Consider the following 27,686-nt stretch of genomic DNA (forward strand, 5'->3'; position numbering starts at 1 on the left):
ATAAAAGGTCGGCAGATCCAAATGCATAAATTCCACCACACAATATCAGATTGGGCAATATCTATTTTAAAGATAGACAATTCACGTTGACGATTGTTTTCATTGGGTAATCAAATGTTTTGGTAATCAGTTATTTCAAGATAAAGCTAGTGATTAGCTTACACATACTTTGTAACCAATTTGAAGGTAAAGCAATTATTGAGATCTTCTCACCGTTCCTGCAATTCAGAATTTTTTGTTTTAATAGAAACTTACCAAGTTTTTTAGCCAAAACGAATCCATGAATACATAAATGCGGCTTACACAACAAATTCACACAATTTGCGTTACACCATAAAGACAAGTTTACCTTGTCTTTTCTTAAGCCTGAGCGCTCTGGCGGTAGATTCAGCGAAGCACTGCTTTGCCTAGGACTAGTGTTAGGAAGTCCTTCCAGGTTGAACCCATGAGTTCACCTACCAGTCGTCGCGTAGTTGAAATAGCCCCAGGTTACCAACCATAGATTATACACTAAATAGATAAGGAAAAAAAGCTAGGTATCTAGCAAAATAAGAAAATAATATCTATCCTGAAACTGGAATTAGGGACAGGGCCCAAAGCTACTTATAAAACGTGAACCAATATGAAGAAATAAAACCAACGTCATATTCGGACTGGAGTCAATTATGTTAAGAGTATTTACAAATTTTAATACCATTTCAGCAGTGGGTCACTACATTGTAATTATTTTTAATAAGATTAGAAGCAGACTATTGATATAATTTGAATGTAAAAACTATTAGGTATTTTCAAAATTAAACAAAGCTTTTTTGAACACAAGTACATAAAAACCTTAAACTTCACTACAGACGATAAGTGAAATTCAACAAAAAAAAAAGGACACTTAGTTTTACATTTGCATATATTTAATAATATAATTTAACATCAAAATTGTCAAAGGTCTACATTTTATGTTTTTATTTGTTCTTAAACAGAGTTTTATATGATAATAGTCTAGCCAATTAAAAATTAAGTAGATTCAATTATGTGACACAGGTCTCGAGCTATTACTACTTCCCTATAATCTATCTGTAATAGTAGCATTCTCATTTTCCTTATCTCTCATAGCAACAACAGATAATACAGAAAGTACAACCAGTCCTCAACTTGCAAGCCAAACTTTCCTTTCCTCTATTGGCCAAAAAGGTTAAACTTTATGTAGATAATAAGACATCCCAGTTGATCTCATTATTATAGACTTCTTGTTCGAGCCACAATTCATAATTCTCTTTGAACTCTTCATCTAACTCTATGTTACTCTCCAGGACACTGTTTATGTCTGTGTCCAAGGGAGTCAGATCAATTTCTTGTTCTGTACCTGTACCATATCTCCTGTGGTTGAATCTGTCTACACTGATTCTTAATGCACACTCTTCACTTTGAAAGTCCCAGGGTCTTGCGTCTACATCATTTCCAAATGCCCAATCATCATTTAATCGATGACGAACTTTTGAATATATTGCGCTTATTGTTTTCATGTTTGTTTTTCGCCACTGTCTTCCTAAATATTTTGTTTGCATTTTTAGTAATTTCAGTACATAAAACTGCATCAAGGCATGTCTTACTTTTAGTGTTCTTTTCAAAATTGGTGCGCTTTTGAATACAACTAGCATCATGATCCTAGCATTTTTCCATTTTGTTAATTTATTCAAAATTCTCAATAAGTTTATGCATGAGAATACATTTCTCCATGAATACGGAACAGAGGAATCTCCAATGTCTAAATATTCCTTAGTTAATTCTGGTTGTTCACCAATAACGCAAGCAGGGAAATCAAATATTGGGATGGAATTTTTGGCTCCTACATAAGACAGTATGTTTTGATTGAAGAACTTGAGAACCAGCGGCATACAGTTTGCATAAACTAAATGTTGTGACATAAATTCAAATTGGTAGACATGATTTAGTTTAAAATGCTTCAAGAGGAGTAATAGGATTGCTGTGACAGCTTTCACAATAATTTCTTTGTGTCTGTTTACATCTATGCCTAGTTTTAAGGATTGGAGAACTGTCATTGGCATTTCTTCAGGTAACAAATCAGCCATAATATTAATGGAATATGTTTTTGCAGTTGAAGTGGGAGCAGCAGCCAAGAGTATCTTTAGCAAAGCAATCATGTATTGAGGCAAATTAGGTAGCATAGCTCTATATAGAATTTCTGCTTCAGTTTCTTCTACATATTTTTCTCCCCTAGTAAGAGGACTCCATGCAATCTCAATTTCTCTCTCAACTTGGATTTCTGATAGACTTGTGTACATGTGTTTCTTTAATATCTCAATACCCTCATGGATGGGCTGTGGCAGTCCAGCTATTGTTTGTCTATCACCAGGTAAAGAATAGCCTACAAACTTAATGCGGACATTATCTAGAAACATATCAATATCTTTTTGACGAACCTTTGACTGCCATGGCAGACTACGGGGAAGTGGAGGTGGGGGTGGTGGACTATCCAACTGTTTAAAGTATACATAATATGGACAATTTTGGCTATTTTCACCTTGCTGATTGTCACTTGACATTGACTGAAACTCCATAGGATAATCTTCAGATCCATTTCCAGTGTCTTCTTTGTCAACAAATATTTGTTCATCAGTTTCATCTAGAGAAGTCTGTTTAGTAAATGTTTGTCTCCTCAGGGCTCTTTCATTTTCCTTTACTTTTCTTTGACTAGGATTTTGATTTTCTAACACATCTGCAGCATTTGGAGGTGGTGAACTGGCTCTCATTCCCTTTATTACTTCCAACGTATCTTCACTGATGGGAGGGAGCCCATGCTGCTCCCTCAACTTTGCTTTTCTTTCTTTTAGTTCCTTTGAGCCACCCAAGTAAACTAATAACACTTTCCACAAAAGTAAGAGAACTTTCTTCATTGGAAAGTGTGGTGTAGTCCCGGCACACAAATGCGTAACCATACTTAATAGTTTCACAGGTAACAACTCATCACCAAATGGTGTGCCTAATTCTTCAGTAAAATTTTTCACGAGATGTGCATACTCAGAATCTGGATTGTTTTTCTCTGTTCTCATGTATTCAGTTATAAGATATAGAACTGTCAGTATCACTCGCAAGTTTGTAGAGTCAGCTAACGATTCTGCCAATTTTCTTGAAGCTATAGCTGAGCTACTATGAACAATCTCGAGGTTGAGCAATTCCACAAATATTGAAAATGTTCCCATTTCATATAATGTCATAATGTTCACTCGAGCCCAATGTCCTTGTTCGGCATCCGATTGCATTTCTGCCCAGCACCCTTGGGCCAGATAGAGAATGCAACGAATAGCACGCATACGAATTTCGGAGATAGCTACGTCGAGATGTTCCAATAGCATCATTACTACAGTTTGTTGTTGTTTTTTTGTTAGTCTTTGCCAACTCGGTGGATGATTAAATTCTTCCATTATATCCTCAAAAGCCTTAACGTTTAGCTGATATTCGGGATGTTCCGTGTAACTATATATTTCAGCAATTTCGTTGGCTTGAGTATCACAGTCATCGTAGACGAAGTCAAGCTCGGGGCTCTCCATGTCGTTAACGCAATCTCCTTCTTCCAGGGGACGGCGAACATCCGGTAATTTAGTACCTCCGCGACGACCATTGCCGTTGGTACCCATTTTGTATACAATGTCATCCAACTTATAAAGTCAACATTTCAGCGATGTTAATTTATATTTCCAAAAATGTATACATTAATATTAAATCCGAAATTGAAGCAATTCGAAACAATACCATATTAATTACAGATTACAACATAGAATAGAAGTAGAGCACTATAGTCGGATTTTTAATTAGACGAAGCCAGCTGACAGTAGCTAATGTCACTTTGTGAAATAATGTTGCTATATTTAAAGTAATAGTGATGCGTTCAGTTCTCGTTCAATCACATAAATGAACAATGAGTGTGAAGAGTTACTCATTAATTTCAAACTATAAAAGAATATTATTTATATTTTACAATAAAATTGTATTAAAGTGATCCAATATAATAATATGTTACTAGTAGTATGTAACTACAATCAGTTTTTTTTTTTTCATTACCTATGTACCTATAATTGTTATATTTTATACATCTATAGTTTCAACTATATGATGCATTGGAAATAGGACAGTCTTACAAGCTTCCTCGCAATGTTTTTCTTAATGTTTAAAACACTCGGTATTCAGTACAGGTAGATACCATAGGAACATAATGTTTCGTCGAAAACTCGTTGGTATGTACAAAGCACGGCTAAAATTCGAACCCCGTGCCCGATATCGGCAGTTCGGCACACTAACTATTCACTAGACAATCGAGGCAATTTCATTAATTCAGGAGTTTTTTCAATCGTTCACTTTGTCACAACACTATTTTTATTTCATCAAAAACTGACAACACAGTAAACGTCAGTTTACTTCGTCTAATAAAAAATCCGACTATAGATAATTGACAGTTTTTTATTGACATATTTTTTCCATCAAATATGAAAAGAGAATATAGCCCATACAGCCAAAAATTTCGTAACAAAGGCCTATGCCAAGATTTTGTTACATAATGTAAAAAGTAAAATGGAGCAAATTTTATTATTAAGTTATATAATTTAACATCAGAAAAGATTAAACCGTAGGTGTTGAAAGATATGAAATTAAAAAAAAAAATTAGTAATAATTTATAGCGAGCTCAATTCACTTTTTCTTATAAAACGCCGCGTCCAGTGATCTTATTTTATTTACTAATCCAGCATTTTAATACACGTCTATCAAATACTTTGGTTCGCAATGTTTATATTGAAAATATCAACTTCTAACAAGGAATCCATAGAATATTTTAATAAAATTAGGAAATATGCTTTAAAAACAAAAAAAAGCATGCCTGTATAAAGAGCAAGCTGAAAAGAAAAATGACTTTTTTTATATCCTCGAGATTCTGGTTAGAACATAAAAACAAAGTAAAAAAAATTGTTTTATCATTGAAATTTGAAACCACTTGAGATCACAACGTGCAATTTTTTTACACTGAGAGATTGTAAAGCCTTTTGGACGAATCTATTTATCCTGGACATTTATTTATTATTACAATCTATCTAATCAATAAAAATACCGACAGCTATTATTTTAGGTATCCTGAAAATAAAATTCCAACAAATGTTTTGAAACGAAAATCTATTTTTTCACTCTTTAAAAAACTGCTATTCTGGGTTGAGAGCAATATGGTTTGTTCTCACGTCAAACGTCGTTTGTATGACACTGGAACATTTGTCATACAACAATAGATCCTTTTACCGCCCTCGCAAAGCCCACTAATAAGCAGAGGGGGTCGTTTGCTCCAGCCACTTTTCTTTATAATTGTATTAGCAAAATTACTTTGATAATTATTTCAATTTTAAGATTGGCATTTGCGTACCTAAGGTTCTATTCCAAGGTTGAGAGCTTGTAGGAAACTAGGCGCGCTACAGAAAGGGCTAGTTGTGCTGGTTTCTAAATATAACCATTTTCGATTCAGTAACTAGGTACAAAAAACGACAAAGTGACCTTTCTCCAAACGGGGTTATTCCTTGATAGATCGACATCAAGGTATTGAATGCTTTTTCTCCGGATTTGTTTAGGCAAGCTTATGTTTTAAACATCTTTAGCGTGGTTAGGCTCCTTTAAACTTTTCAATTACAAACATTTTAAATTATATTATCGAAAGAGGATCTCAGTTTTTTATTGTATTGGCTAGCTGCGTCAGGCCCCTACCTACCTTGAGACATGAGGTCGAAATCATAATTGTATTGTGTAACGTATCTCTCGCGCTTCAATTTATAAAATATTTAATTAAAAAAGTAAGATAACAGATACCCTTAGATAACTGCCCTAATTAAATTAAAAATGATATCAGTCCAAAGTGACAAAAAATGCTTAGTCAGCGGACTTTAAATACTTGTGAAATTTTCAAGTTAGATTGAATGATCAGATGCAAGTCAAGCTAATAAAAGCGTGTTAAAAAATGACTGCTTTGCAATAAAAATAGGCAGAAGTGTCGGTCTCGGATCAATTACATTCAACCACCGACTTAGGCATACAGCTTTTCATGTGATGATAACCTGAATAATCAAAATTCATTATTATAATATACTAATAATACCGATGATTTATTAATATAATATTTTAATAATTTCGAATTTGGATACTAAATAAATAAAAAGGTACGTTTTGTCCACAGCAACATATACCTGTAAGACACTTATTTTAATGAACAGTTACGTGCGTATCTAGATGAAAACGTTCTTCAACCTCAACGTTTACTCGGCGAAGATTTTCCGCTTTATAATCCATGTAATATACCTACACAACTTACTAATGCTCACGGGCTGTTCATTTGTTTCTGTGTGGCTGCACATACAGCATAAGAACAAAATGTTTCACAAAATTTTGGGATTTTTCTTTACTTTCTTTCGTTTAATATATAGAGCGAATACGCTTGAAAACGATTTAAACGTGAACGACATTTTACGTACGGATCTCATGCCTACGTATTTCATGGAAGATAAAGAAAATCAAATGTCCAATTTAACCAACAGCAAATATAATTTTCTTCCACCAGTAAATGGATCTATTGATGCTGCCCTGTCTACACTGGCTTTTCACAGGTAAATAATTTAAATTTATATTACAGCAGACCCGCCAATTATATGCAATAATTATGATTTCCAAATTATTCTAGAATTAATCTAGAATAAGAAATTTATACTTAGCTAATTGAGCGGAAATGGAATTCAATAGATTTAACTCATGATTATCGGTAAATATCTTGCATCTAAAGAATAATATTTAAATCGTGATAAGGTCTTCTACTAAGAATGTACATTTCATTAATTATACTCAATAATATTGTTATTATTGGTTGTTTGATGCCTAGAATAACAACATCCTATTTATTTCCGTCAGTATTGTAAAAGGAGATTAAGGGATTCACAAGAGAATGGAAAACAGCGTTCTCTGATTATTATACCAGCATACTATGATCGCCAAATGGAATCCATATGTATCTATTTCCGCCGTCATGCTTTTAGGTTTAAAAAATCTAGATAGCCGTTATACAAAATAATTAATTCTCGTTCACCGCATTTCGCTGTATGTAATTTTATCTCTTGAGTGAAAAACAGACAGATTATAGAACCCGAGGGAATGTATACTAGAAATTGTATGCAGTTTTTCTAATGAAATGCGTACTTATCAAATGTTCACGAATGACTTCCACGACAAAAGGATAGCATCGTGTAATGAAAATCAAACTCACAAAAAAATTAATTTGCGTAATTATGGGTGCTCTGGCGTTTTGTGAGCCCGCATGGGTAGGTACTCGGAATAGATAAATAAGGTTATTCCGTGGGTAGGTACCATCACCCTGCCTATTTCTGCCGTGAACTAGTAGGTAATGTGTTTCAGTTAGAAGGGTGGAACAGCGGTTGTAGTATAAACTTGAGACTTGGAACTCTTATCTCAAGGTAGATGGCGGTATTTATGCTGTTGATGTAAGTGGGCTCCGATAGCCTCATAACACCAAGCAGGGACGTGTTAAATTAGGCTGGGGCCCTTGGGCACACAAGAATTTGGGGCCCTTTTGGAAAGTCAAAAAAGCGAATTATAATAACATTTTTTTTACTGAGTAGGACCATTTATTATAGGTAATCAAATACAGTATGATATAATATGTCATTAATGATATTAGAATGCTGCTGGTTTTTTAGTTAGATGGTGTACTTAGTAAATTAGGTAGGATGCATTCGGAAATATTATTAATTAGTACAGTAGGAATAGGCGCAGTCATCGATATAATGTCGTAGTATATGCCTTGTAAATACCTTACTTTCCTACCTAAATACCTTATGATAAGATTACTGATTTGTGAAAAAGTGAAAAAAGTGTAATGTGGCCGACAAAAATGTTTTGAGAATAAATGCGTGAGAGAAATTGTCGGTCCTTCGGACCTGAGAATGGGGGCCCTGGGCACGGGCCCCGTGTGCCCTTATGGTAAAGACGGAGACGGTATTGACACCAAGAGGGTCGTAAGATCATCCACCTATTTAAGCACAACAGAATGCATATTTGATAAAATGATGAATTTCTTGATAGCAAATATAAAACCTCTAGTTAGACCCGGAATTGCTTTAAATATATTGCAACTTCCATTTTCGTACATACTATTCATACATCTATAAAATTTTAATTATTTATTATATGTTTCAACCATTACTATGCTCGTATTTTATTTATTTTTTTAATCAGAAAGATGATGAACGAGTACCATTGTCGTAATTACGTGGCAGAACAAATTTTAGAAGAAATGGGCAAAAGCGCCTTGCAAAATCGTGTAGGTATACCATTTCAGTGGCAAGACTCTAAATTATTTACGAAGAGATCACAAGACGTTAGAAACAATTTTTTGTACGATATAGGATCTGCTAATTACCAAGAATGGTTGGCCAAGTAAGTTTTTGACCTATTGTAAAGTTGTAAAGGAATTAACGGTGAAGGAATAACATCGTGTAATAAAAATGAAACCCGCAAAATTATAATTTGCGTAATTACTGGTGGTAGGACCTCTTGTGAGCCCACGCGGGTGGGTACCACCACCCTGCCTATTTCTGCCGTGAAGCAGTAATGCGTTTCGGTTTGAAGGGTGGGGCAGCCGTTGTAACTATACTTGAGACCTTAGAACTTGTATCTCAAGGTGGGTGGCGCATTTACGTTGTGGATGTCTATGGGCTCCAGTAACTACTTAACACCAGATGGGCTGTGAGCTCGTCCACCCATCTACGCAATAAAAAAAAAAAGTTAAGGAAGTTACATACCTACTGTTTATTTTTTTTCTACCTACATATCCTAGTAGCCTCGAGGGCTCATACTAGATTCGTGGAACGAGTCGGTGAGCTCACGGGGCTCTAATCTGACGTGGTTACTAACACTAGCTCTAACAAGAGCAGTGCTTCGCAGAATCTACCCACATCGCGACCCTACTGAGAAGATCCGGCGAGAAACTCAGTGGGCTGTGTCTAGCTAGGGCTAGTGTTACTATACTATACTTTTAATTGCATTAAAAATTTAACCCACCAGCTCCGATAAAACATTCCATATGCTTTTAGTAGTCATTATAGAACAAACCTCTAATACTATTATAGTTTCCATTAACTCGATAACTCGAAGTCATCATCACCGACCGATCACGTTGGTTAGATTTGGTATTTGGATGTACGAATTGCTTGGGTGCACTTTTTAAAATTTTTGGCCGATACCCAGTTCTGTATGTAAATACAAACCTAGTACATGATGATGATGATGATAGTCACGAACGATGATGAAGGGATAAAATCCTGAAACAACTGAGTGGATAACTGTATAAGCTGTGAGTTAGTCTGTTCATAAACATACAATGCTTGAATTTTCAAAATTATAATAAGATTAATTCATTTCCTCATTACCCGACTATTACCCGACCCAACGGCCGTCTGGTGTAGTGGTAAGTGACATGGTCACTACACAAGGGGGTCGCGGGTTCGAATCCCGCCAAGGGAAGATATTTGTATGATAAATATAAATGTCTTCTCCAGGGTTATGGATGTATATTAAATATATGTATGTGTAATAAAAATCTTACATTTATATTCGTTATCTGGTACCTGTAACACAAGTTTTTTACGAACTTATCACGGGACCAGTTAACGTGGCGTGATTGTTAGTAAATATTTATTTATTTATTTATTATTTGCTCAATGTTTTATGAATCAATTTGATTATTATGAAACTAAGGGTTACTTAATGATTATAGCTGGTCGAAATATTGGATAAGACATTGATAATAATACTAATTGATAAGACATTAATAATGATTTTGATGCTGTATATGTTCATATGTATATTAGGTATATATATGTTTATTTTACGCCATCCCAGGCTTGTATATGTTGAGTGCGCTAGAAAATGTCCGAAAATTCACATCCTTTACAGACGGAGTTAAATGTTTCGCGGTTTGTAAAAGTAATTTACATCGGCGCCTCTCCTAGTTATTACACTTAATGTTTGCATACGTCTATCAAACGTGATCATATTCCATTTTAAGTCAAACAGTTGGGGTAAATTTCACAAAGAAAGCTGCGTATTTTATTTAGGTTTTTTAAATAGAAATTATTAATCGTACGTTATGACATATTTTACGCAATTACAGCAACTAGATTAAAATTAAGATTTGGACACAGAACGTTATAACGATTATGATTTCCTGAAAATTTCCACGAAATAAGTTTCTTTTTGAACATTTTTAAAACGTTCAAAGTTCTTTTTCCTACTGTAGAATACTGCGAGAATCATCATCAATAATATTGCTGCATAATTTCTAAATACTTTTAGGGTAGCCTCTCTGAATGATGTTAATCGGAATAATAACAAGGCAGCCAATTTACAATTTGGGAAATTCAATACGTCTGCTGCTGTGGCCACTCCACACACTCCTAATTTACAAACGAGAGAAGGTTACGAGGTGTACGAAGGTGGCGAAGTGAACTATGCTGAGCCCGGAATAGCCGCTCATGATATTGCCAAATACAGTAATTATGAATTATTTTTGCCACCAATGTGTTCACCATTGTTAATGTTGCTAATGTCAGGTCTAGCTTTTTTGGACTAGTCAAGTCCAGTTTCACTTCAAATTGTTAAAAACGGCCCGTTTTAAACAATTGGGTAATGTCAATTTAACATTGTATGTTTTTTATTTCATAAAAACCGACATAGCTCAACAAAGTGAAAACAAATGTTACTTTTTAAATGAAAGATTTTAAATGAAATATTTGAGAGTCAATGATTCGGACATTCTGTAACCCCAAAATTGACGTCATATTCTGGAAATACTTCTTTTCTACAGGTGGTGGATACGAATATTCTATGCCTCCTCCCCCACCGCCAATGTACCATCAATCTAAGCCACGAGATCACCATACAGCAGAAGACGAATATGGTGTAGAACGGGAATCGCATGGGTTAGGACTAGCTGATCTTTTTGATGTATCGCTTACTGGAATAGCCTTTTTGTCCTTCGGAATGTTTGTGCTACAAGTTTTAATGTGTATTACTACGGTGAGTTCAAGTTCAAATTTGCGCATAAAACGACGTTGATTTCCTTTTTTTCCTACTTATTAGCTGGAAGCCTAAGGGATTATTTTAGTAGGTAGGTAGGTGAGCTCAGAGGCCCAACCTGAGAGAATTTGATAATACTAGCCCTAGCAACAGCAATACTTCGGAGAATCTACCATCGGATCGGAATTGTGACCTACTGCAAAGATTTGACGAGAATCTCAGTGGGTAGTGTCTATGGGTTAGTTTGCTCGTCGAATTCTTCGTCGTAATCGACGAGGACGATGAGGAAGGTAACCAGTACTTGAAGAGCCTAAAAGCACCGAAAGTGGATCCGGGGATCCGACAAGACATGTTTCACCTAACAGTCCGGGCGTAGCTGGAATAGCCTCTCAGGCTATCAGCGAATAGGTAGGGATTTTTATATGAAATATTTATTTTACTGGTAGTTTAAGACATGTCTGTTGCGGAGCAATCAAACTTTTCAGTTTGGAACAGCTGTTAAGTTATACGAGTATAATACAGTTGTGACTTCGGTCTCATATCTCAAGGTAGCTGAGGGCGTTACGCTATTTTACCTTTAGGTCAGTGAGCACCGAAGTCGAAGTTGAGCTCCTCAGCTAGTTTAGAGCAGGAAAAACACGTGTGCAATGGATGCCGGAGCTAAAGAAAAAAACTCAAATAAAAAGAACTTAAGCAATAGAAATCTAAATTCGACGAGTTCTACATTTTTATGATTTTTGACATTTAAGTATATTGTAGATATTTGTATCATTAGAATTTTGAACTTAAACGAGACGTTAGCTAGTCGCCTTTCCAATAAAAAGGGACCAGTATTAACACTGAATTTTTTTATAGAATCCACAACAACCTCCCGTTATGCAAATAGATAATGGCGGTGATTCAGTGAACATTGAAGAGGTCTTTCGAGTTAAAAGGGATTCTCAATTGCATTACACGCGGGAGGAAAATGCAACTCCAATTCCTGAGCAGCAAGGTTCAATATCGACAATGAACACGCTTGTTCGTTACGCCTTGATGGCCGCAAAACCACGTTCAACGGCTTGTCTGTACAGAGTACTGTGCTTAGGAAACAAGCTCGCAAGAGATCTTCGCGATGGTAATCGCTTCTGGTTGCCTGTCTGGCAGTGAGTATAATGACTAATTAATTTATGAAATTATATGCTTGTTCATCGGTTGGCGCATTCTTAATTCGATTAAATGAAACCCGCAAAATTATAATTTGCGTAATTACTGGTGGTAGGACCTCTTCTGAGTCCGCGTGGGTGGGTACCACCACCCTGCCTATTTCTGTCGTGAAGCAGTATTGCGTTTCGGTTTTAAGGGCGGGGCAGCCGTTGTAACAATAATTGAGACCTTAGAACTTATATCTCAAGGTGGGTGGCGCGTTTACGTTGTAGATGTCTATGGACTCCAGTAACCACTTAAAACCAGGTGGGCTGTGAGCTTGTCCACCCATCTAAACAAAAAAAATATATAAAATTGAAACCTTATAGGTACGGTCCTGGTTGTTTGCGCGCTAAAAATGTTTTATGGGATATAGCCGTGTCGACATATATTATGTAAATTACAAATGCTTGCAATAACCACTGATACCGGCATGATATCGATTTTTACTAGTATTAAGTAAAATGATAAACATCAGTTTAGATTTGGTAGAAATATAGAGCTTCCATCAATAATGGAACTCGGAGATAGACAGGCAGCGGCTTGGCTCTGCCACTGGCATTGATGAAGTCCATGGGCGACGGTAACCACTCACCATTAGGTGGGCCGTATGCTCGTATACTTACAAGGGAAAAAAAAACTCACGCTAGATGCCGGCGTTTGTGTGGTGATGTCTATGGGCACTGGTAACCGCGTAATAGTGGATGAGATTCTGAGGTTCGTCTATTAACTGTTTTAGTATTGAAATAAACGCTTTTTACTACATGCATATATATACGGTACCTACACCAAAATAACATTTTTTACCATTTTTGTCTGTCTGTCTGTTTGTTCCGGCTAATCTCTGGAACGGCTGGACTGATTTTGATGAGACTTTCACTAATAGGTAGCTGACGATATAAGGAGTAACTTAGGCTACTTTTTTAGACTAGCTTCGCCCCGCGGCGTCACCCGTAACCGCGCGCAACATGGCGGCCTTCGCCTATCAATAATAAAATTTAATGTTTCCGAAGCGAAGCGAGGGCGGGTTGCTAGTTTTATATATAAAAATTAAGCGAGGAAAATAAGATAAACTATTTATTAACTTTGATTTTTAGCACAGCAGTGGCATGGTTGCGGGGAGGAGCATTGGGTGCGTTGCAAGCCGTCGCACTTGGCTTGGGTGGTGCTTCATGTGATAAAATATATCCCTCAGTCGATTGTGACCCCAATTGATAGAGTACAAAAGTTTATATTCTACATAACAAAACCACATTGAAGGTCTTTTAACTATTCTTTGCAAAATAAACATTTCGATTTTATAAACCGTATTATTAGCCACACTCGCATAATTATGTACATTAATAATTTTGTATTATGTTTATTTAAAAAAAAGAGAAGGTTATTAATTCGACTGTTTCTTTAATCTGTATTAATTCAGGATTATTTTTTACGTGAACCGATTTTTTTTTATTTGAGAGCACCATTTATCATGATCTGATAGTCAGACAGATCAGTAGTTTTTGAGTATCCATAATAAGACATTTTTACATTTTAATTGACATCGACCACATCGTTGACAATTTCCATTTTTCTGAAGGCGGTTTTTTTGTCTTGAAATTTTTTTTTTTTTATTGCTTATATGGGTGGACAAGCTCACAGCCCACCTGGTGTTAAGTTTTTATTTATTTATTGCTTAGATGGGTGGACGAGCTCACAGCCCACCTGGTGTTAAGTGGTTACTGGAGCCCATAGACATCTAGAACGTAAATGCGCAACCCACCTTGAGATATAAGTTCTAAGGTCTCAAGTATAGTTACAACGGCACATAGTTATGTGATATATATTTTTCTACTTTATATCAGGTTTCTGAATCAAGTCTTAAGTGTTCGGGCACCTAAATGCAGTCGGTATTAATAATTGTGTGCATTCTTACATGGTGCACACAGTTGTGCTTGCTTACTGTAACAATTAAAAAACACACATTCACACTTCAACTTCAAAAAAAATTACAATATTCAAAACATTCTATTTATTTACATACTCACATATAAGTAGACTATGTTTTCATTAACTAACTTAAATATAGCATAAGTATTAAATATAATTAATACTATAATGTTTTTCCGTAGTGTATACCTATCATAGTAATCTTTCTCAATGCTATATCGTTACCTTTTAGTTCAGCTTAGATGAGGTGATAAAAGCAGCGAGTTTAATGATTATGTACTTTTCGCGCCACTATCAAACATGTCAACACGCTATAAAAGTTGTGAAATGAACCTTATTGACAAACTTACTGAGAAACACATTTAGAAATTTCTTCATAAGCTTTTATATTCTGTACACCTGAATTATTTAACTCACCGGATCTTCTCAGTGGGTCGCGATTCCGATCCGGTAGTAGATTGAGCGAAGCACTGATCTTATTAGGGTAGATGTTAGCAAATTCTGTCACCGTGAGCTCGGCCACCAGTCATGGTGAAGCCAGGATAGCTACTCGCGATAGTAACGTAGGCAAAAAAAGAATCTTAATAAATATACTTCTTGTGTCCGTGTGTATGTATGTTAGTAAAAACGGCTGGACCAATTTTTTGTGTGGTCCAGTGAATTCGAGAATGGTTTAGATTCACAATCTGGTATTCTTCACAACTTATTCAAAAAGTTTGTAATTTTCAGGCATAAGACGTGTGTATAGAAAAATGTCTGTCGGGTCCGTTAATATTATAATTAATATATGTTGGAAACATTATCGACTAATTTAAAACAATATTTTTGTTGCATTTGTTGATTTTTGTTGAGAAAAATTGCAAGCCTGTAATGGTTTCTCCATTCTGCCTACTTTTAGCGTAGTAAATTCCGCCTTCAATAATATTATCGATGATAAAATAAGAGATAGTATTCAGTAAAAGTGTAAGCGTGGTAACTAACTCGCCACTATCGTATTGCATTATTTTAATTAAAAAGTTCCGTGTCCTATAATTTCCATAACTAACAATTGTTTTAACGACTCCGGATATCTATAGATACCAATACCATATTATCAATAGGCGGTCATTGCGTTCCGTATACGCAAAAAAATAAAGAACAAGGCCAGCTTTATTTTAAGCCAAATTAATGTCATATTCGTTTTAACTTATCAATGGCTCGGCCTTATTTATAATTGTGGTGAAACTAATAAAGATTCATATCAGCTGTGATTATTCCCGCGTTTTCTAATAAGGCCTTGTCCTTAGTCGAATGAATCGATGCTATTGATGGAAACTACTTCATGTTGATTTTTTGATTTGTAATTTTCATTTAAATCTTATATTTTAAAATAACATATCATGAGATCAATGTGTTAATAATTATTGTAGAACTGTACAATCATAATAAATAATAAAAGCAAATAATAAAAAAAAAAAAAATTCATAAATACAGATCCTTAAGCTAAGAAAGATTTCGACTACACTATAACTACTCCCTTGATAATGCAAGTACTGTAGTAAATTTTATGTACCGATCAACTAGTTTTTAATTTTGTGGAATTAGCAATGCACTTTTTACATCGTTATAAAACAAGTTTTCCGAGACGAACTAACTACTAGTCATTTATTATTTTAATCGTATGAGTAACTTTTCTTGGAGCATTTAGCTTGCTATTTAAACTTAATATCGGTAATTGCTAATATTTTCAAGCTATAACCATGATCACGAGTAGACTTCTCATAATTATATCATTATTACTATGGTGGAGTGGAAGGCAATGTTACAGGGGTAAAAACACAGCTGAGCGGCGCATACGCGTAAGGATTTAAAAGGGAATAAGTTTGCGGGGCATGTCCGAAGATTTGACCAGAAAAGAGACCCTGACGTTGTGCTATTTTCAAACGAGATGTTAGCTGCTTCTTCCATTTCGTTCTGCGGTTCTGGAACCAGGTCTTAATTTGTACTTCTGTCAGACCTAATGCTTTTGAAAGTTCCATCCTCTTTGAAACGCTGAGGTACTTGTCCAATTTAAATTCGGCTTCTAATCGCTCTAGTTGTTTAGCGCTGTAAGCTTGTCGTGGCTTGCGTTCCGGTCCGGCTCGTCTAGGTCTTCTGTTGTTCTTGTCATCTGAATAAAAAATATATTGTAAGCACACACGAAGGTAAAAGCTAAATATACAGGTTATTCATATTTAGAGGCTATTCATTTTTCATTTTTAGAGTTCCACAGTGAAATGAAAAACCTCAAAGCACTAGTATCCTAAGACCACACTTAGGACCATGTCAATATTTTAATCGAAGATTATTTTTTTATTGCTTAGATGGGTAGACAAGCTCACAGCCTACCTGGTGTTAAGTAGTTACTGGAGCCCATAGACATTTACAACGTAAATGCGCCACCCACCTTGAGATATAAGTTCTAAGATCTCTCAGTACAGTTTCAACGGCTGCCCCACCCTTTAAACGGAAACGCATGACTGCTTCACGGCAGAAATAGACGGGGTGCTGGTACCTACCCGTGCGGAGGAACAAGAGGACCTACCACCAGTAATTACGCAAATTATGATTGTGCGGGTTTGATTTTGATTACATGATGTTATTCCTTTACCGTGGAAGTCAATCGTGAACATTTGTCAATTACGTATTTCATCAGAAAAATTGTTACCCGCCTGCGGGATTCTAACACCGTTGCATTGCTAAATACGAATGCACCGGAAGTCTTATCCTTTAGGCCACGACGACTTCAAAATACTTCTGAATGGGTAGCGAATAATAAATAAACTGAATAGAGTAGAACCTTGGTTTAACAATTAAACCATTTCAATTTAAATGTAGATATATTTTTTTCGAGCTTCGAATGTACTTTTAGTTATCGATCGGGCCAAAATTATATTAGGATGGAAGTCTTTATTTTCAATTTTATTATGTTCTGTACAAACCGTACATAGCAGATCTGATAATAATAATTCGATGTTAATTAAACGATACTATTATTTAATCCACATCATAGGTATGCACCTATTTAAGCACACGAATGACAACCGGTTCGTTTTCAGGATGAAGAACAATTATAGCTACCGTTTTGAATTGCGCGTTCTTTATATACATATATGTATTTCATTATGAATGCTGCTTTTTGCCGTTGTAGGCAAAAGAGTTTACAACCCAACTAATGTAGTATTGCTAGAAGGACAGTCAGTCAGTCGCAGTCGCAGGCTATCGCTGACTCGTAACGAAAATAATATTTATATTCTACTAGCCGTTACCCGCGGTTTCGTCCGTGTGGTCAAGAAAAAGTGTCAACCCTTTGCATTAGACGCCTTCAGCTCTAAGACTAAGAGCAAGCTTAGGGACCCCGGTAACCGTACTCGTCGAAATCGGCAAAGAGATCGACGTGCAACCTAACCAAAACATTAGCCCGCTGATTTTCTCAGTGAGTCGCAATTTCGACCCGGTAGTAGATTCAAGCAGCTACTCTTGGGTTGTTAGGTATATGGTAGGTTTGAAGGCGTTCGGGTAGCTGTTAGCCAATCCCACCCCTCCTGGCTGAGGCCTTGCTCGCCCACGTGCCCTAGTGGAACTAAAAAGGCCTCCGGGCCACCAGTAATCCCTCATACATCAAAAAAACCGTTGCTATGATTTCGACGCGAAAGCAGGACAATAAATACACAACAAACATGTTTTCACATTATAACTTTAGTATGGATTGGTATGAATGATAATTTTGGAGTGTTTTTAAAATTATCTAGTTAATTTTTTAACGATATTTATCGGTGACGTCCTCCAGACCTAACTGGTTATGACGCAAGGGAATTTATCTGTGTGTGCCTGTAATAAAGATTTCGTAACGGCATTTTTTGGAGCATCGCTAATTCATTGCTAGATATTATTTTATTTGGGTGCCCCATGTTTATTTTATTCATTTTACTCTTAACGTTATTCACAAAGTAGCTATACCTACACGCCAAAGACAAATACTCGGTTAAGATTTTTTTGAACACTAATCGGAATTGTCACGGGTCCTCGTTAAGTGTCTATAAACACAATCAGATTGTTTGCGTTGCGCCCGCGCAGTTTGACATCTCGACTGTCAATAGTTACGGTATTGTATCTGGCGTGTCTGATGGTCTTGCTAACCAGCTGCTAACTGTTTACGTAAGCGTTTTACGATGCCTCATATAACGAATATTTAAAATTAAAAAGAATATCGATTAAATTTAATTCGAAGGTATACAATTGTGTTGGATAAATAATTTTTAACGATTATGTTAATATAAATGATTTTTAATGGTGAATTTGTTTCAGCAAAATATTGTTTTGTTAACAATGTTTTCTGAATATTCGACTTTTAGTGAAGTTGAAAAGAAAAACACCAATGCTAACTACGTATGTATATATAAACATATTATGATTTTATTTAACACCAAATGACGTTTTGAATTAACACATACTCGTGCCAGCGTAGCGTGCAAGATTTCTAACATAACTTTTCTTGGTACACCCATGGGACGGTGGTGTGAATTCAGTTTCTGGATTCACGTTGTTCACAACAGGGCCCGTGTTAAGGCGGTGTGCAAACTAATGTGCTTTGTTGGTAATTATCGTCGCAGCAGCTGTTTGCCGACACCTCGGTGCGAAGTCGCGACCACCGTCCGACGACTGGCGACATTTCGTCGAATTTGTCTTCAGATATGTCACACGATCCGTAGCCCTTTGTGTAACGTGTTTAATGTTTTAATTACCGTGAACATTCTCTGACACGCTGTGATAAACGTCGTGCCGTTCGATATTCAGGATGTTAGTCTTTCGCATGTTAAACGTTAAATGTTTATTTTATATTATATGTATTTAATATTATGAAACACGTAGTTAGATCGCAAACTGGAATAGTATACTTACATCTAATATAATACACGCTGATGTATATAGCTTTATATGAAATCTTCCCTGATTTAACTTTACAAATTATGGCACTTTTTCGTATCTTAGAACTAAATAATCATCTTCTTGTATTTTTTTTATTTTAGTAAACGAAATAAAACAGTAAATTATCTCTTTCGCTCATTAGTAATTATACTAATCAAAATATTTCTTTCATTTATTAGAGCCCATTAAATATTGTACGTCCGCGGAAATATTTATGATCAATAAGAAATACTATTTGATTTTTTAAATAGTTTAGCTGAACAATTTTTTTTGAGAATTTGTTTACTCCCGCTATATAAAATAACTAGCGGCCCGCTCCGGCTCCACTCGGGTCTTTAACAAAAATTTCAACGACGTTATTTTATTTTTTTAAATAAAAGAACACCTATTGCGGCATAACTATAATAGTTAGAATATGCTGTCGCGGCACTTTTTGTAAATAATAATGTGTTCTACAAAGTCATAGTACATTATTTTATTCTATCATTAATAGTTTTCGCAGGGCACGCGATGTAACGAATATTTTAGGTATTTTTTTTACACCTTGGGTTACATTATTGGAGTTTTTTTCAAAAAAGATTATAGCTTATGTCACTCGGGAATAGTGTAGCTTCCAAACGGTGAAAGAATTTTTCAAATCGGTTCAGTAGTTTCGGAGCCTATTCAATACAAACAAACAAACAAATCTTTCTTCTTTATAATATTAGTACAGATACAGATTTAAGAACAATGGTTTCCCTTTTCTGGAATCGAATAATTACCAGTGACATTCCATTGATTTAACTTTCGGGCCATAGAGGTTCGTAAAAGAAGAATGTCCAAAATCAACCTATCTCAGCCAACTGTACCGAGTACATAGAAAGTTTGTGTTACAAGTAGACCCCCGCGCGATTCTCAGAGGTCGCACTCTCACACTAATTTAATAGCCACCGAAATTCCTATGCTCGTAACTTCATGTGTTCAACGTAATATAATTCTGTTTACAAAACGCTTACTCCAAATTTAAATGTGATTACGAATAGGAAATTTTGTGAACCGGCGGATTAGTAATTTTGAAAATATAAATGTTCCTTTTGCATCTTCAAGTTTATATAGCTAATGAAAATTATGTTCAGCGCAGGTATTCTCTTTTATAATAATACTAGGATAACATAAATATTCGTATACTAAACTATCTTTCTTAGTAATGTTCCTAAAAATATCAATTTTATAGGAACACTTGCTGTACTCGCCCGCTTCATTAACATTATTATTTATTGTTGTTATTATTAGGGAATCCAACACTCATATAAATATTAGCCTATCCATTAAGTACATGTATTTTCTATATAGATACAAAGTTTCAAATCAATCGGATGCATGGTTCAGTAGTTATAACGGAACATCCGTAAAAACCACTGTAGATTTATAATATTAGTATAGATGTTTTCATGCTTTATGATCTAGATGCTTATGCTTTTTCAGCAGGAAAGCCGTTTGTACCTTTTAAAGTGCATTGCATGGACGATGAGTCAGTTATGAATTTTGTTAAAATACCCAGAGTCGATTTCATACTTCATACCATTCATGCTTTGATAAGGAGGTTCCATCATGGATCTGTACGGTGTAGCGAACTAACCGATTTTATTTTTGCGAAACTTTTTTGCAATAGAATATAATTAATTTTAACTCAATAATTTATAATAAATAACGTTCACTAATCTTCATGAATATATACATATTTTCTTCTTGAGATGGCGTAAAAGATTTTTTTACAAAATCAGTTCAGACATTTGGTTTTAATTAATTAATTGTCGAAATGAAATGAAATAAGAATGTCACAGAAGTTACTAAGGAAAGAGAGATTAAATATAAAAAAAGAAAGTACAGAAGGACTAAATATTTTGCTCACCGTTTTTGAGTGATAAACGGCAGAAACAGCTGCATAGATGAATCGAAAAAAAAAAAACATCCTACATCTCCAACATAGTTCTTCGGACTTATTTATTTATTGGACCAAACAAGTTATGTGTAACATATTGTAAATTATTAGGTCTTTACCTTCGAAATTGCCGTTTAGTATACCGAAAGTTAAAGTAATTTTTTATATAATCATTATTTATTTCTATCAATCAAAATATGCACTAATGGTATCGATGCATCTCTGCTAGGCTAGTGATAATTGTTTTTTGGTAATTCCCTTCTTAAAAAAGTCAGGTGTATGGGAGCCAACAAACTCTTCACAGGTATTTTGCATTATCTCTCGGTTATTCATTTTTTCCCTGCTAAAAAGTTGTTCTAACATTGAAAAAAATGGGTCGGTACAAGCTATGGTGAGTACGGTAGATGACACATCTGCAGTAACGCCAGTACCATTTGGTAAGAAGATGTGATGAATTATACCGGCCACTAGACTATGTTGATTGAATGAATGATGAATTAGTGACTATGATTTGTTATTAATACGCTTTTATTAGCTTCAGAAGTATGTATGTATGTTTGTAACGGTATATTTGAACATGATTTTGACCCCCTTCAAAACGTCGAATTAACTTGAAATTTGGTATACTTATTAAGGACCGATGACAATTCAATATTTAAAAAACAAATTGAAAAAATTGAAATTCAACTAAAAAATGAAAAATAAATGATAGTTTAAAAAAACTATTATAACGAAATACGCTTTTATAGAAAATCCAACTAAAAAATAGAATAGAATAAAAATTTATTTATTTTAGAGGTAAGTTTCGGGTGGAGCATTGCCTAAATGCTGAACCCGGCTCTAACTAACATGATGACCGTGTATGTTAATCAAAAATAATCTATTTTTCATCGCAAGTGACAGTGCTATTCAAAATCCCTTCGTTTCTGCGTCAGTTATCTAACTGCAGTTACCTACCTATTATAGCTTACCTCAGCAACGCAAAGCATCCTTAAGGCTGTCATTGCATCGACGATTGTTCAGTTCGTGTGGCACCGACTTAAGAAGTATTTTTACCTTGCTAATTTTACGCAAAAGAACCAAAATTGTTTTTGTGCTAACATTGAAAGCTGCTGTTAACTCAACGGTAGATTGAGTATCGTCAGCTTCCACCATCCCATTTAATTCGTCGTAGTAGTCTTTAGTTTTCGGGGATCACAGATTAAAATTAAATTTAAAAAAACACGTCGGAAGCGTTGTAACAAATAAAGAATCGTGCGTCAGTTTGTAGTGTTCAGTCCGTCATTAATATTGTGAACCGTTTGTACGGCATCGCAACCGCGACAGAATTCTGGGATACGATTAATTACTCGTATTTTTATCGTGTCCATATTGATGAAAAATATACAAATGTAGTGAAAACAAAACACTAATAAATAAACAAATGACTAAATTTAAAAAAAATATATTCATTTGAATTTAGAATCCATTATCAGTGACACATAAATTCGATTTCAAATGGCCAGTATTGTAAAACGGTAACTTCAAAGGTAATAAATAGGTACCTATTATGAAATCTGTTTGGTTCGGCTTACTAGCACGAAACTAGACTCCTAACTAAAGACTTGAGAGGTTCTATGCTGATTGCCGTTTCCGAATACTAGGTCGGAAGCAAAGATTCGCGTATGTACGGATATTATGAGAAGGTTTGACTCTTGAAAAATGTAATTAGTGCAATACAGATTTTTAGCGGATTTCTTCCATCCATTCCCGGATAGCTATGGGCGCATACCCCAAGTTCGGAGGCTCCGAAAGTAAATATTGTAGTTTTGTGTCCAGATTATCTTGCAAATGTCAGTGCTACTCAAGATCTGGTTTTCCTTCACCTTGTTTTTATCTAGTTTGTGTGCGCTATAGTATTTAAGAAAATCCTAACTCGAGGTCACTGAATGTGGAAAATTTTCCGGTCTCATCATAAGAAGACCACGAGACATCACACTGACGTCATGATAAAATTCGTTCTCCGGTCGAAAACCCAGATGAAGACTTGTGAAAAATTGTAGAATAAAAAGCTAAAGCAATGTTTTGCTTTTGTTGTTTAAATATAATAGTAGCTTCAAATGAAAGCTGTTGCTTTTGTTGATCAAATAATGAAATGAGGAAGATCAGTAATAAAGTCTGACCTTAACCAGGGAATCAGTCGAGAACAGAGAAGTAGAGAATATTCAACCGTGGTGCGGTGGTATGACTAAGAGTGCACCGACTGACCAACCCATTATCCTGAGGACGATACAAGATTTCTTTTTAATCACATCTGCACAATGTTTAACAGGGGTTAGATTGCGTGCTCCCACTGTATGTGAATATTAACACCGGGTAGTCGATCACGCGATAATAACACGCACGGCAACCGTTACACAATTTTGGGATGTCACGGTTATATATTATTATCTTAAGGGTTTTGAATTATAAAGATTTTTTCAGGGTTCGTTAACCACCAAAACTATAATATTTACGAATTAAGTTTTCTTTCATTTTGTATATTTTAGGGCACTACCAATTACATCAGACCCCACTTTATCTACAGAAAGTCAACCAAATAGTCAACTACAAAAATAACTAAGGAGATATAAATTTGCTTAGTACACCTTTTTTTTAAGCAAAGGTATTCAAATCTCGTGGACGAATCCCCATGCGCTTGACTGATCAGGTGAAAGAGCTTACCGAAACCGCACTTAACAAGTGCGTGCGCCAAGCCTCAGTTCGCAAACTATGGAAAACATCTGTCAAGGTTTTAATAAACAAGAATTCCACATGACCACGACTGCTCTGCCGAGAGCTATCGCCTATGATGATGCAGATCAGTAATGCAAATGCATAAAAATTTAGATCCTTAATTTAATATGAAACGCTTCTAAAATGAAGAATTTTCGTAATTACAGTAGCATATTTAAATCAGTAGTAAAATCGTTAAAAAAAATTAAATAAATGCTTTCCCAAAACAATTACATCGGAATAATGCCTAAATGTGTAATGTCATCGATTAGGTCTGGGTGTCGCACGCGCGTCCTTACAATAATTGATCTGTGCGCATGCTGCATTGGATTTGGGTACAAGCTTCTAATATGTAGGTTGGTAGTTTAAACCCATCTAATTTAGGCAACTCTAAGCAATAATAAAATACTGGTACTGTTTTATTTAGTAAACGAACGTGATTTCATTGTCAAAATCCATGCAATTGATGATTTTACTGGTATGTGAGCCCGCACTAATAGGTACCATAATCCTCCCTTTTTCTACATCAAAGTTATGGATTCCCGTTATAATTTATAATTTGTTATACGATATTGTTGTATTCACGCTGTGATTACTAAACGGTAACAATCGGTAGCTTATCCACCAACAGAAAAAAAACCGGATGATTTGTAGTAACCATTTGTGCGTACACAATAAGACTTAGTTATAAGGCACATAGTTTATAATTTAGCGGGTTTCATTCTCATTTTATTATTAAGTCGTTCGTGAACATGAAATATTTTTCCAAGCAATACACACTTGCTTAGAAAACGGATTCCTGCCAGGTGATTTGTATGTTGGCATAGTCGCATCACTCGATACGATAGCTACATCTCTAAGTCATAACTATGAAGATACGGTTTTTTTCCTACCTGAGCCATTAGCCTCAAAGGTGGCATAGTGGCATAGCTAGCGTCACCGAGCAAGTAGGTGAGCTCACGGGGCTCTAACCTGAGAACGTTGCAAACACTAGCCCTAGCAAGAGCAGTGCTTCGCAGAATCTAACACCGAATCGGAAACGCGACCTACTAAAATTACGAATGTTTTTACTATAGTAATACCTTCAATCTAAAGGCTTCAATGACAGTTTGATACCGGAAGAATCGTAAGCTGTCCTCTAGTATATATACTGCATAATAAGAAAAAACGCACCGAAAAAACTGTTTGTAGGTTGATGTGTTGCCAACCAGTGCGTGTAGGCATGTCCTGCTAGGAGACCTGCGCCATTCAACGTGCCCAACTCTGGACATGCTGACGTCGAAGACACTGAAAGAACAATCAATCGATTCAATATCCGTAATTATTAAAAAGGTGTAAACGTTTCTAATAATAAAATGTAAATCTTCGAACCAAAAACGCATGAAGTAAAAGATACCATAAGGCACCATAACGAGAAATAGAAAAATTCCTTTCCTGTGACACGTTGCAGTGGATATAATATGGAGATATAACCCAAGCGCAGAGTTGACGTTAGGCAGGCAGTCTATCGTAAAAGTCATGCCTAATCCCTATACAGCATGCAAAGGAATATGCTGCGCCGGCCCCACAAACAGAAGAGGAAGAAGAATTAATAAAAAAAACAGACTTCTGTTGACTAGAAAGTTCTGAACGAAAAATGTAATATGACATTCTGAACAATTTTGACTTATCATAAAATTTATTTTACATATCTTTGTTTAAACATAGTTTGTGTTAATATAAATTTACTGATTAGAACATGAATAAAATAGCAAGCTTAATATTACCTAGGTATACAGGGTGGCCCATAAGTCCTTTGAAAAGTAAAATTTGAATAAAACGAACAGGGCGCGCGTGAGCGGTGCAGGGGAAGCGGGGGGAGTAACTTCGGTTTCTGGGAATTTATTCGCGATGGAGCGTTTTACCGGAGCGGACCGTGCGTTTTGTGTGCGCGAGTTTTATAAAAACGACAATTCGGCAACCGTTGCGCGGCGTAAATTTCGAGAACACAAAGGTTTACACAACTTTGACGACACTCCAACTCTTCAAACGATTAAGAACTGGGTTGCTAAGTTCGAGGAGACCGGTTCGACGTTAGATAAACCGCGGTTGGGTCGCCCAAGGACGTCACGTACGGAACAAAACATAGACACAGTGACACAGTCTATTCGCGAAAATCCGACACAGTCAACTCGTAAGCGCGCCAGAGCATTAAACGTATCCAGGACATCGTTACAACGGATTTTGAAGAAAGATTTACATATGCACCCTTACAAAATTCAGTTGGTTCAAGAATTAAAGGAAACTGACGGTATTCAAAGACAAAATTATGCGAATGAAATGTTGAATCGGTTTACTTCCTTCAATAACATAATGTTCTCTGACGAGGCTCATTTCCATCTTAACGGGCATGTTAGTAAACAAAATTGCCGCTATTGGAGCCCCATCAATCCAAAACTTAAGCATCAGAAGCCCTTACATAGTCCGAAAGTGACTGTTTGGGCCGCTATGTCAGCCCATGGTATCCTAGGGCCTTACTTCTTTGAGGATGGCAGAGGGCGCGCAGTTACTGTTACGTCGGAGCGATATGTGGCTATGATCGAAGAGTTTTTCATACCAGAATTGCAAAACTTTTCAGGCTTTAATGCCAGGACGTGGTTTCAACAGGATGGGGCCACTTCTCACACCTCTAACACTGCTATGCCCGTTATCCGTCAACTTTTTCCTGGCAAAGTTATCTCTAAGAGAGGAGACATTTCCTGGCCTCCACGTAGTCCAGATCTGACCCCGATGGATTTTTTTTTGTGGGGCTACCTTAAGGCTAAAGTATACGACACAAACACGCGGTCAACTGAGGCCCTAAAAGAAAACATCCGCAGAGAAATGACAAGCATTTCAGCAGTGACGTGCCGCGCAGTCATCGACAATTTTAGACGTCGTTTGCAAGAGTGCCGTGATCGCAACGGATTACATTTAGGAGATGTTATTTTAAAAAAATTATTCCCGTTTTTTAAGCTTTTTATGTAAATAAAAATTTAATTCATAATGTAATTAGTTTTATTTTAATATTTTTTTTTTCATATCAAAGGACTTATGGGCCACCCGTTACAATTATCATAAGTATGCACTAACCGTTGTATTCATCTGCGTTATCTTCGGTGGTTTCTCCCTGTTCTTTTGTGTTAATTTTTTCATTATTAATGTTACCTAAAATATTGTCTATCAGAAAAGTTTTACTTTTATCTTTTACATGCCGGGAAGATTCATTATTTACAAAATTTGTAAGTGATCTCGTTGGAAATATAACGCGGTGATTATCAAAGAATTTTGTTTTCTCGTCTTCAATGCGTGAATTCACTAACACAGTTTTACTAAAAGAATGCTCACTATTTTCACAGATGTCGATTGTTTCATTTTCACTATCATAATCGGTTTCCGAATCGCAATATGAATCTTTTTCGGCACTAAACAAAGCACTCGATTTTTTTAAGTTGACCAAGTCATTTTCGCACGTACTGGATATGTCATCAATAGTGTCCATTATTACTTAAAATTTAATTTTGAAAGATTTGAAACGTATCAAAGACTTAATCGCCCGTGATACTGGCAATGGCAGCGAGCCGAACTAAAATTCTTTAGCAGCCAGTCGGAAACTGATAATTGCTTCCGAAAATAGGTGGTGCCGTATGTTCGGCTGCAGTGGCTGTAGGTATGGATCTCGTGAGATTCTGAAACGCTACTGGCTGATAATCTGATGGAGGGGATAACGCCATCTTAAGTAGGTGGAGCCACGACAACCGCCTGTGAAAATTCACACCTTTCTTTTATTTGATAACACGTTATATCA

At 35.8% G+C, this 27,686-nt stretch overlaps 3 protein-coding genes and 1 long non-coding RNA gene across 4 annotated transcripts in view; 1 reads left to right on the forward strand and 3 right to left on the reverse strand.

Annotated features, from left to right (window-relative positions):
* Window positions 1-13,260, reverse strand: part of LOC149502331 (uncharacterized) — a 134,286-nt gene extending 121,026 nt beyond the window's left edge. The window contains exon 1 of the long non-coding RNA XR_016323562.1: window positions 13,229-13,260. This is a non-coding gene — a long non-coding RNA (uncharacterized LOC149502331). The remainder of the gene's footprint in view (window positions 1-13,228) is intronic.
* On the reverse strand, window positions 884-4,449 carry Strip (striatin interacting protein). The gene has a single exon (XM_028170113.2). The coding sequence runs from the start codon at window positions 3,648-3,650 to the stop codon at window positions 1,194-1,196; it is 2,457 nt and encodes an 818-aa protein (XP_028025914.2). The 5' UTR covers window positions 3,651-4,449; the 3' UTR covers window positions 884-1,193.
* LOC114239811 (uncharacterized) lies at window positions 6,258-13,614 on the forward strand. The gene is made up of 6 exons (XM_028170208.2): window positions 6,258-6,644; window positions 8,284-8,484; window positions 10,402-10,598; window positions 10,913-11,124; window positions 11,980-12,269; window positions 13,407-13,614. The coding sequence occupies exons 1-6, from the start codon at window positions 6,271-6,273 to the stop codon at window positions 13,522-13,524; spliced, it is 1,392 nt and encodes a 463-aa protein (XP_028026009.2). The 5' UTR covers window positions 6,258-6,270; the 3' UTR covers window positions 13,525-13,614.
* Window positions 13,615-15,715: 2,101 nt separating this feature from the next.
* On the reverse strand, window positions 15,716-27,380 carry LOC114239810 (uncharacterized). The gene is made up of 3 exons (XM_028170207.2): window positions 26,972-27,380; window positions 25,034-25,147; window positions 15,716-16,387 (listed from the first exon to the last, which is right to left on the reverse strand). Exons 1-3 carry the CDS (start codon window positions 27,378-27,380, stop codon window positions 16,017-16,019), a joined length of 894 nt encoding a protein of 297 aa, XP_028026008.2. The 3' UTR covers window positions 15,716-16,016.
* Window positions 27,381-27,686: the final 306 nt, after the last annotated feature.

The sequence above is a fragment of the Bombyx mandarina genome, chromosome 09, assembly GCF_030267445.1.
Source record: "Bombyx mandarina strain Sakado chromosome 09, ASM3026744v2".
NCBI classification, from domain to species: Eukaryota; Metazoa; Arthropoda; class Insecta; order Lepidoptera; family Bombycidae; genus Bombyx; species Bombyx mandarina.